The sequence below is a fragment of the Macrosteles quadrilineatus genome, unplaced genomic scaffold, assembly GCF_028750875.1.
Source record: "Macrosteles quadrilineatus isolate MER2022 unplaced genomic scaffold, UCM_ALF_1.0 Scaffold_7__1_contigs__length_78375512, whole genome shotgun sequence".
Classification (NCBI taxonomy): Eukaryota; Metazoa; Arthropoda; class Insecta; order Hemiptera; family Cicadellidae; genus Macrosteles; species Macrosteles quadrilineatus.
In genome coordinates this window covers 69529028-69541582 of record NW_026542600.1, presented here as the reverse complement: position 1 = coordinate 69541582, position 12555 = coordinate 69529028, and the positions used below count along the sequence as shown (strand labels likewise).

Below are 12555 nucleotides of genomic sequence, written 5' to 3'. Positions count from 1 at the left end.
TATGTCAAGTACCTTTTATTCAGAAGAAATTTTGATGTTGTATTCACATTTTCCGGAATTTTTTCGTATTTCTTTAACTGATTGTAACATACACTAAGTCCTTACACTAGATAAGCTCTAGATTGAAACTTTTATAAAACTTAACCATTTGCATAATTTAAAATACCTTTTTGCCAATAGAATCAATTGGAACCTAAAATGGTGAATCATACTTGTTTAAATACATATTCATCGCATTCCCAACTTAGTAGAACCAAAGCTTGTTTACTAATTACTGACATTGTTTAGTTTGATCAACCTTTGAGTATTTTGAAACTTCCAACCTCACTCGTACCATTATCCTTGTGGCAGGATGGCAGTTGCTGACAGTGGACGTTCCCCCTCTGGCAGGTACAAGAAGAACAGGAGTCCGGGGCCCAAGTCTCGCCCTCTCTGTATGTCCGGCCTTCAAACTGACAGCTGTTGTCTGCAAGACAATGAATCAGAGTAAATTCTCCAACTTTTGACACGAGTCGTGGAAAAAAGGAATTACTTCTAAAAGAGTATTTAAGTTATAAATGGCAGTTCACAGCTATAAACACTGAAAACACCAGTGTGTTGTCTTACTGTTGTAAAACCGATAATGTCATTTCCCATCGTGTGACTTTATCTTGCTGTATGTCAAGACAATAAGGGCAAAGGTTTTACGTGTTGCAATAAAAATGATTGCCAAGATTGCACCCGTTTCAGTGGTGTACATGCAGATAGTAAATAATGTTTCTGTATTTCATTATTTCTCTTCGTTTTTATAAATCCGTAGATGCTACACTATTGACGCAGTTTTGGAATTTTAATGATGTAACAGCTGTTTCAAGAGGCCAAACCACTGTTGTACTATGAATCAATATATTTGAATTCGAACACGTTGTAAGACGCTTTTCACGAGAAGAGTGACGATTAATAAACTGTTCTTATCTACCCCAATATTGTATAGTTGTTGGAGAGGGTGCTTTGAAACCACAACGTTAAAATGTTATGTCAAGATCCTTGCCAATTAAACAAATAAATGGCTAAACTAGACATAGCTTATTTCAGTACTATATTTTTCTAACCTAATCCAAACTCAATCCTTTTCATAAAAATATAAAATGCTACTTACACTCTCGTTGGTAGGTTTCTGGGGCGGCAGGGGCTGATGCAGGCACCCCTGGAATATTTGTAAATTGTTTAAAAAGTACGATATTTATAAATGCTCTTCATTTTACAACAAATCATAGTTTTGTATTCCAAAATCACTTGTCTAGGCAATCAAAAAATTAAGCATACATATAAGGGTACATAATTAATATACAGACTGTCCCAAAAGTACCGGACCGGTTTTATATTTTCTAAACGACAACAGATAAATCAATAGGATTCGGTACATCAACACCACACTTAAAAATCTACTTTTTTTAGGAAATATCAATATTTTGTCATATCATGGGGACGTCCCGCAAGGATTCAGACGAAAATCTTAAATAGAAGCATAGGTTGACATGTACATCAAATTAAAGACCTTTACTAGCAGAATATAATGCCGTAAATTTGAGCTCAAACGGACAACCGAGCCAAGAATGACAGTGGTTCAAAGATTCATTTAATTTGCATTGCTATTATACGCTTACTCCTCAGGGGGCACATCCCTAGGAATCGGAAGAAAATTTTCAGCGTAAGCATAGGTCGATATGCACATCAAATTAAAGGTCTTCACTAGTAGATTACAATGCCGTAATTTCAAGCTCAAAAGAATGCCTGAGTCAGTCATTCAAAGATCCCAAATGGCAGATTTAAGAAATCTTTGAATGGCTGCAATTTTTTACTCAGTTATCCGTTTGAGTTCAAATTTGTGGCATTATATTCTGCTAGTAAAGGTCTTCAATTTGATGTACATGACAACCAATGCTTCTATTTAAGATTTCCTAATGACTCCTTGCGGGACGTCCCCATGATATGACAGAAAATTGGTGGTTCCTTAAAAAAGTAGATTTTTAGGTGTGGTGTTGATGTACCAAATCTTATTGATTTATCTTTTGTCGTTTAGAAAATATAAAACCAGTCCGGAACTTTTGGGACAGTCTGTATAATGTAACTCGCTTTGCCATCCATACGATAATTTGAGCAAGAAGTCCTAATGGTATATGAATATGGCATTAGCACAAGTTTTTCTGATTTGTTATGTTAGTGAAACAGGGGAATATAAACGTATTTTTTTCATTTATAACCTACGAATCAGTTATAATAAATAAATAAATTAGGCATACAGCAATACATAGATCACCTAATATACTTCTTTGTTGCATATTACACTGTTTCTTCCTTTGGATAGATTTATCAGATGGCTCGGAAGGGCGTTTTAACCCTTCGCAGGAAAATAAATATATCCCATAATGGCATGTATTTCATCCCCTACAAACTGTTTTTTTTGTACAGTTGTCACGACTGTTTTTTTCATTGTTTTAGTTACGGTAGAAATATCCCCGTAAGCGATGTCCGATGTCTCCCATAAGATCAATTGCCCAACTTTGATGAAGTGTGATACTAATTGGTAAACCAATATAACTTGGTATATATCACCAATATATAAGTTTTGAAGGACTGAGAAACAAAAGGGAATGAGAGATTTTCATCCAATTACATATTTTAAAAATATTTATCATCGTACTTAAAAAAAGGATTTGTTCAATTCTTTTTCTCCCTTCAGTCAAGGACGTCAGCTACATTTTGTATTGATATGATTTATCAGCTGACTATATAGAAAAAATAGTTCCGATTAACAAATATATTATTTTATCATTAAAGACATTTATTTGTTTTTATCATCCAATATTATATATTTTGCAACAAATATACCCCTTTATCGATATTTAGACGGATTGAAATGTAAAATAATTTAAGTAATATGAATTTTACCTTATGACTGTGTTGGTGGAGTAATATATTTTACAACAAAATAAGAGTAACAATTGTCCATACTGTAATAACGAAACCACTAGGAACCCATTTTTCTCATAACGTCAGTTTATAAAAGTCAGCAACTTACGAAATTTACGTTTTGTGAATAATTTGGGTAAAATAATGGTGCAGTATAACCAAACATAATATAGTTTATCCCAGGGACAAAAAGTGCATTTGCGACCCTCTCTCATCTACCTAAATTAAGTAAAAACTTGAGGCCGGAAATACGAAATATACGATTTATTCTATTTGAAAACTAATTCATCATCGGCATGGAAAGTAAATAAGTTAAATGTGTTAAAAATACTTCGGTGAAAATCTTATTAAAATATTTCATAATCTCGTCCTTAAAATTTTATTTGAATAACTACATATCTTTAACAAGAATTCAAAAAAACTTTAAAGATAAAAAATGAAAAACTAACGTCCTTCGTTTCACTAAAATCAAGTCACACCCTTCAACATGTTACCCCTGGTCAAAAATACTTATGATTTTTACTAATTACTGCTTTTTATAGCTTGTTTTGTTTCGACTACTGGTTTATACAGTTCTCTGCATATATTTTCAGTCGTGATTATTCGCATTAGTTGGTTTGTTAACTATTCTAGCAATTTCAGGCACTTCCTCACCTGAGGATCGGATTAGAACCTGAAACTTCACGAAAACATTTTTATTTTTGGTGATGGAAAAATCTACATTCCTCAAATAAAATAAACTTACCATCACCAAAAACTAGCTTCAAATAAAAGAACTTCACTTAGGAGTAAAAGTTTTAAAAGCCTAGTCTAAGATACTCCACTGACCTGACACAGTATCAGGATTGATCAACACTTGTTGGATGGGGATGTAAACCGGAGGGGAGGCTGTCGTAGTGGTTGTTGTCGTGGTTGTTCCTGCAAGCAAAAATTGTGGATATAGAATAAACTGTTGTTAATAATAACTGAGAATGGCTTAAATACCTGAATCTGGCAACCCAATTGTTGTATTCCACAACTAGTTTCGACCTGCTAGTAAATCATCATCAGGTGTACTATGAAACATATTTTGAGTACAATACGATAGTAAAATAGTTATGCCTACTTGTGAAGTTTTATCATCAAAGCACACCAGTTTATATGGAACATTTTATAAAAAATATCTTCAACTGAAATATCACGATTTTAGGAAAAATCGTATTTCAGTTTTTATTCGATCTTTTTGATCTTGGTGTCGTTTTATAGGAAATGTAAAATGCTAAATAAAAGTGTTCTAGACATTTTTTTCATAACATTAGCCATTCCTTAGTAATTTAAAATTAAAAATTTAAATGGCCACCCTTTTGAAATTTTAATTTTAATCTAAGTAACATTTTTTTCTAACATAGATCTCTTCTACCTTAACATACATACCAATTTTCGTAAAGATCAGTTGTGAAGCAAACCAAGGATGAAAGTGTTAATGTAAAAAATACAAAATGGCGGATACCTGGTTAACGAAGCGATTTTGAAAAAAAAAGTCTTGATTTTCTCTTTATTTTGATCCAAGAAATCATTACGTAAATTATGTCTTAACCTTTTTTTGAATACCATGTATTGATAGCAATTGTAGGTCCTGCAACTAAAAGTATGTGTCCTTCCTTTAATTACTTCTAAGAGTCTTTAAAAGTAAAAGTAACAAAGCACAGAAAATCCAAATGGATACAATTATTTTCTCCATAAAACTCAAGGACAGGCCTTGCTGTGCCTATTATACACTTTTCACAAGGATTATCAGGAAAGTAACAACGAACAACATTTAAATTACGATGTATTTGATACATATACATCAATATTTTATGGGTGTATATAAAGTCCCACACTTAATATTTTCTAAACGATAACAGAGAAATCAATTAGATTTTGTAAATCAAAACGGCATCTAAAAATCTACATTTTAAAGGAACTGTCAGTTTTCTGTCGTATCATGGGGACAGAAGGAGTCAGATGGAAATCTCAAATAGGAGCATTGGTTGATATGCACATCGAATTAAAGGGCTTTATTAGCAGTAAGCAGAATACAATGCTGCAAATTTGAACTCAAACGGACAACCGAGTCAAATATGGTAGCCGTTTATAAGAGACAGACAGGAATTGTGACTGCCCACTGGACAAACTTATCCTTATCTGTTGGAGGTCATTCCGATCTTTATCAGCTATACATTGGCTGATACGTGTTTGGAATTGTTTGAATCTCATATTGATTTTTCTTTCCCCTCCCTACATTTTCAGGAGGATGATGGCCACAAAAGACTGAACTAATGATGTCTAAACTTAGCTTACATTTTCATAGAATATGTTTTAGTGAAAATACAGGGTTAATAAAAAGTCAAGCCCCCCCCCCCCATCTAATATTTTTCCAAGTAGATATACAGAGATATCCTTTTGGTGGTCGTGCAATCTTAGCAGGAAGTTTCATTTTATGATTTTGAAATTTTTGAGTGTCCGGGGAAAAGGACTTGGGGGGCAACTCAAATACTTTAAAAGTAAACCCCCTTCAAGTGACACCTCATTTTTAAGGGTTTACAAAATCTTAAAGAATGGTGAAAACTAGAGCTCCGTATCTCTTTTCTATCCAAAATGGTAGCCCGTCAAATTTTGTGGAAAATCAATAGTAAAATTGGTTCGTAATGGTAATATTGGCTACCATTTTGGATAGGGAAGAGATAGCGACCTCTAGTTTTCACCATTCTTTAAGTTTTTGTAAACCCTTCAAAATGAGGTGTCACTTGCAGGGGGTTTACATTTAAAATATGTGAGTTGACCCCCAAATCCCCCCTTTTGGGTGGACACTCAAATATTTCAAAATCATAAAATGAAACTTCCTGCTAAGATTGCACGACCACCAAAAGGATATCTCTGTATATCTACTTGGAAAAATATTAGATGGGGGGGGTCTTGACTATTTATTCACCCTGTATATTGTTGTAAGTTGTGAAATACAACTTAAAGGAGTCTTTGCAACAATATTACTCACAATGTATTTTTATCAGCAGATAGTTGTTGGTAGGGAATAGAAAGTTTTTTTTTTATAGTAGTGAAACAAATAACACAATATGATGTATTCCCTAAATAATTAATATTTCTATACATTCTCACACAATACCAAAAACAATCAACCAAAGTTTTCAGTTTTTGTGTGGACAAAATTTGTAATTAATACTTACAATCCTTTATTATTTATGGATTGTTCACAATTCCAACTATACAGCAACTAAACGTTTCTTTTAAGCGGAATATTCTTTTAGATTCAATGGCAATAAATTAAAAGCTCATTTTAGCCAGTAGCAAAGGTTACTAAGCAATCGACCTGGGCTAAAACAGGGGAATAATATTTACGGCAAGTTTAACTTCTGAGTTCACACTATTTGCTACATATTGTAAAATATGTGTATAAAGGATCTCGAATTTAAGGACAGTTTTAACAAAATACAAGAATTTTATTAACTAAGAAAATTCGTGTAGTAAATTATTATTTTTTAATAAATTCTAAAAACTAACTATTTACTTCCGAAACTGGTTTTAGCATCATCATGACCACCTCCCACAATCATTGCAGCATCATTGAGATTATTTGCTTGTTAACACTGGTGTAAGCGAATTTAGTTAATAGATTACAAGATAAATTATAAAGTGTCCGGAACGTGTCGAGTGTTTGATGTGTCTTATTTATTCCTTGTTATTTCACTAACTATTAACCCCTTTTAATTAAATAATACCCCCGCCGCAGAAAACCTACAGACTAAGCGAATTTCAACTTGTCTGATAACATTTTTACTAAAATATTTCCATAAATAAGACATATTTATTCCATATTTAAATAACATTAGATTTAACGAGTGCTTAGGTTTGCTGCTACGGGGAAGGTAAAAAGTGTTTTTGACCATACGTCAATAGTATAGGATGAAATAAATAATTTAGCCAAATTTGATCAATGTATATCCATAAACAAGTAAACTACAACAATTTTAATTTTCTCCATAAGAATAACATGGGAATTTTAAATTACACTATTTTTGAATTTTCTCCGTGACCGTTAGGCATACAACAGCGCTTCAATATACTAAATTATTTCTTTTTTTTTAAGCTGTACAAAACGGTTTAGAAAGATATTGCTATTTTGTTTGTTTTTTTTTCCATAAAACCCCCCATAAACCCCCGTTCCCATTGTCCGATTATGCTGGATCGCGAACTCGTTCGAATTTGTAGGTTTGCACGTTTGTACCAAATTTCATCAAAATCGGATCATTTTTGCTCGAGTTATCGCGCTAACGGGTATATATATATGAATTTGAACGGATGGTGTTTTTGGCCTCTAGGGACCTCAAAGTGAAAAATTAAATCGGTCCCGGGTCCAGGTCTTACCATGAGTACTACGGTAATAGCTTATTCCCTATATGGGAAATTCGCTAAAAGACAAATAGGTCCAAAGGAAAATATTGTTAATACTTTATTTGTAAAAGTCGGAGTGGTAAAATTAATAACGTTTTTGCGTGTTCAAGTCTATTCTATTTTCAAGTCTGATTTCTATTTTCATCATGTTAATTGTTTATTTTTTTCAATACCTGTAAAATCATACCAAACTCAACCATACTTCAATTTTGACGATTTTTAGCTACACCTCACCCCCACTGTAAGGGCAAAACTTTCAAAATTCACCATCATTATTGTAGTCTCTCATATCTAAACAGGTTGCCGCAAACCGATTTCAAATATCTCAAATAGTTACAAAGTTAAGGGGGGTGCATGTTAATTTTCAGCCACCCTCATGGTTATTTGGATTTTAAACGTTTTAGGGCGCCATTTCGTTATTGTTGGTCCGAGTTTGGTTTTCTTTATGTCAATTGTTTAGTTTTGTCAAGATCTGTAAAATGATATCAAACTCGACTATACTTGCCATTTGAAAATTTTGAGCTAACCCCTTCCCCCGCTATAAAGGGCAAAATTTTCAAAACTAACCATAATTATTGTAGCCCCTCATATATAAACAGGTTGCTGCAAACCGATTTCAAATATCTCAAACGTTTTAAAAGTTAAGGGAGTACAAGTACAAGTTACTTTTCAGCCACCCTGTATAATAGTCATAGTGACGTCAGCTTTGCTCTGCGGTAAAAATTCCAGGGGGATAAAATTCCGGCGACCCACTATTTTAGCCCGGAAACTCATGCATTAAAGCCATTTTTGTTGCAGTATATCGAAAACAATATTATTAACTAGATGCCAATATATTAATGGACGATAACGAACGAGATCTTTATTGGCGTTGACACTCCGGCTGACCCTCCAAACAGCTGCCCGGGGTCAAAGGTCCCCCCTCGGGCCCAATTGGGCTTAATTGACTTGTTGCAGCTAAAACATAGAACCCAGTTGTTGAAATTTATCAGAGATTGATAGTTTTGTTTTTACGATTGTTTTATCGGCTATTGATTCAGATGTCTGCAACATTTTGATCAAATTTTGGCAACAGTTAAGTTCCAACCTACTTTCTTGGTTGTCGTATTTTGGAATTGAATGAATTGATGAATTCTATCCAAGGATTTCAGTTGAAATTCAATTTATCAAGCTGTAGGCAATAAGTTCTTTAATAAACGTATTGCAATGAATTCAGTCAACTTCCTTTAATGTATTGCAATGAATACAATCAACTTATTTTGTAAAATTTCACAATGTCCATTATTTGTAAATGGTCATGACCGCTGAAATAAAAAAAAAACTGAAGATACTATTGTGCAACCGACGGCAGACATCTTGCATTATTTAGACTTTTTTAACAACACTATTTCTTCAATAATTCCTTACGAGACTAAAATAGAGTTTTTACGCTGATAGTGTCTCCATAGCTAGTATAAAATAACGTAAACGTTTATAAAATACGTAGTTTTAATCCTTTGTAAAATCCGTATTGTATGGGACATATAATTGAATCGACAAAACCAAATAACCAAAACAATAGCCAAATAATCCAACTTTACTCTCAATGAGGTCAAAGATATTAATTATCTCGACAATTATTTAATTACAATTTAAATGAAGTCCATGCATACATTAGTGCTGGGGTTGTGTTTTGTATTTAGAATCATTACTAATATTTTTATCCGAAAAACTACTGAAATCAATTTCTTTTATACAGTAATATCCGTTTTATTGAATTTTCTGAATGTTTGGACTGGCATGGGGAAAAGTTCTCAAACCAAAACAACCTGAAATTCAAGGCACCTCATATTCAGGCCTGATATTCAAACGAACGTTATCGTATTATTTCATTAAACTATCTTATTAATCTGTTGAAGCTAATTTCCCCTATACGAGTAAGGCAATCAAAAACAAATTGTAGAATGCAATAAGTATTCGTAATAGTTAAATTAATTCAACAAGTAATTTATTCTTCCAAAGTAACAAATACAGATTTGCCTTGTAAATCTATTTATGTCTAAAATTTATAATGAAATAACATTTACTTCATCCATACTTAATAAATTAGATACGTTTGGACTAACTTAACTTTTTAATTAACTGAACCTTGTTTAGGGCTGGGTTTGGTTGAGGTCCAAAAGGCTAGTGATAACGAATGTGTATGGCTGTATGAACTTGAATAAGTTTGCGAACCAGTACGATCAGGTAGAGTTATGGGATTTATATTGTTTCAAAAATCGTTTAAAGTAACCTTAAAAACGTTTACATGCTCAACTTCCCTTGCAGCTATCTTGTCGAGTTTAAAAACAAATAATTTTATATATTTTGGTTCCTAATGGTTACAGAGGAAATTCCAAAACACGGTACATTTAAAATGTCCAGCTTATCAAACCCCCTTTTAAGGCGAATAAGTCAGCTGTTGTAATTAGCTTATTTATGGATGTTTTATCAAATTTGCTAAATTTATTTATTTTATACCAAACCTTTGACATTATACTAATAAAACGTGTTTTCCTTCCCTGTATCAACAAACCTCAATATTCCTAAAAATTATGTTACTCAACTATGTAAAAATGACACGTGGAAATATTTTATAAAAAATAAATCAGGAAAATGGGGATTGGCTTAGTCTTTTTTGGGGGGTTTGCTGCGGTTATGTATAATTAGCATTTTCAGCATGTTAACCAATCCTATATTGATTGTCTGGTACAATTTACTTGGCCAATTCGACTGAATAATTGAGTTATCGAGTGTTAAACTATTGTCTCCAAGTAGTTTGTGTTTGGATTAGTCCAGATCTACCAGCTGATTCATCGGACGAATGCCTAATGAGGAAGCGTCCTGTCCAACTTAATATCCTTCATACCCAAATAATTAGCTAGGATATCCTCCGAAGTCAACATGCGAACACGCGGGTCGTATTGCAGCTTGGCCCAAAAAAGGTACTGAACGTTTCACTACTTCTAGAAACGTGTAAAAACAGAAGAGAAAGATAACAACATTACTGCTAGAAACTACTTGTAAACAAGAAATAGGAGGGTAATAACAGCATTGCATCGTTTCCTATTAAACAGCTGATTTATGAAACAGCTGATTTATAATTATAAGCAGCAGTTTAGATGAGTACCTTTTTCGGGTCACCCTGTAGTTGTGAGGTGTAATTTGATAAAAACCTCGTCAAAAAAGTAATTCGGGTCACCTGATGACAGTGAATGAATATATATCAATCGAATATCATCAAGTCAGTCATAATATGTAGAAAACTCACATTTTATCTATTTTAGTTATTTTTTCCTTTAGCAACGCAGCAACTAGCGTTGGTTACCTTGTAAGACCTTGGTTACCTTGTATTTATTTGTTGTTATTGTTGCATGATCAAAGAAAAAAATATATATACCTATATACATTTTTATTGTAATTCTGAAAATATTTATTTGTTGTTAATGGTTTGATAAATGGTATATGGTGATGTTATATTGTTACATGTTCATAGTACACATTTTTTGCTGTTGAATTTATACTATTGTATTAATACGTTGCTGTTGTTGTTGTTGATTATTTGTAGTATTTGTATCACATCTTGCTTTGATTTTTATTGTTATTTCTTGGTAATGTTTCAATGTAATGGGTTTCCCGTTGTACTAAATAAATAAAATAAATAAATAAAGACTTAGACAAGACACCGACATACCGTCCAAACACTATTTGTTAAATACCTTCATATGTTTATATTTAAAAACATCAAATTATACGTTTCCTTCGCGAACCTTTTTCACAATACAGGATATGGAAATAGAATTTGAAGGTTTACAGTTTAACTTTTTCCGAAACAAATTTGATTTCACATCGCACATATATTTTCCGCAACTATTTGTTTAATTATTAAGAACCCCAATTTTTTGATTCTGCAACATATTTAAAACCATGTCAGCAATGGGGAAGCAGAGGCTCTTATCACTACTGATAGCAGGCGACCTGTCAAGGAATGATATTGCTCTGGTCATACAATGCGATTGATATACTCTACTCTAAATCAACATAGCTCTACAAATTGGCTTCTTAGCTAGTCACTCATTGATATTTATCTCTTAAAAAAAAAAAAAATTTCTGTTTGGTTAGAAATATACATCGATGGGTTAGAATTTCCTTAAATAAATAAATGGCAGTTGTTTAACAGCCTACCCACATCCCAATGAAGTTCATGTAGGCTCATTTCCTACATGATGTTTTTTGCTATTTTTTAAGCATTTAAATTGTATTAATTAATGTATTATTACTATCTGTTTTTCTTTTATTTGAATGTTTCGTGTTAATTGTATGCTATACAATTTATGCTTTTTCACTATAAAACTTGTTTACTTCCAAATTATAAATAAATCTTGTGGAAATAAACCTACTTTTAATTTTTATTTTATTTCTTTATTTTATAAAAATATTTATGTCCCATATAAGATACAAATTACTTATTTATATGAGTTATAATAATAAGCGTACAATTTATATAAATCTACGAAATGGTTAATTATATTCATCAATTTTTGTTTACTCATTAAGGAAACTACAAACGGCAACAATGCCTTAAAGTATAACTTTATGTAAACGTTGTGGTTGTGATTTCAGCTAGTAGGAAAGTTGAGGAAAATGTAAAGCCCAAACAAAACATACAATATGTTGTAATATTGACAGCTATATGAACTTGACCAGTTTTTTAGTTTCCTATTTTTTGCTAATCCAATTTAGTAAATTCTGTGTGTTGTCAATGTAGCTGTGTAAATGTTCATGCAAACATAATTCTCAATCTAGAAATATGTCATGCTTGTTTCCACTATTACATAATCTTGATCTCAAAAGGATTCAAAACTGAAAAGCAGAAGTAACTAAATAGTTTATTTTTTCAAAGTCATCCTCAAAATATTCCTAGAATAATGTTTTATTACAAAATAAAATTTAAAACTATGTAGGTTAATAGGTCTTCATGGTAATACTTTATTTTGTTGTAAAGTTTCGTAGTAAAGCACCTTTTAAACTGTGGAGTGATTTTTATTAAAATTTAGTACGCTATATTTTATAGTCATTTTAAAAATGGTACAACTCCCATTGCTGTACACATTTCGGTTCAGTAATGGCACTTACGAATGATTATTCCTATAA

At 32.3% G+C, this 12555-nt stretch overlaps 1 protein-coding gene across 1 annotated transcript in view; it reads right to left on the bottom strand.

Annotated features, from left to right (window-relative positions):
* LOC128998147 (collagen alpha-1(I) chain-like) overlaps positions 1–12555 on the bottom strand; it is a 60261-nt gene that overhangs the window by 41963 nt on the left and 5743 nt on the right. Inside the window, exons 3-5 of the mRNA XM_054424151.1 lie at positions 3781–3870; positions 1139–1186; positions 335–466 (exon numbers count right to left, since the gene is read on the bottom strand). Of these exons, the coding sequence (XP_054280126.1) occupies positions 335–466; positions 1139–1186; positions 3781–3870 (270 nt within the window). The remainder of the gene's footprint in view (positions 1–334; positions 467–1138; positions 1187–3780; positions 3871–12555) is intronic.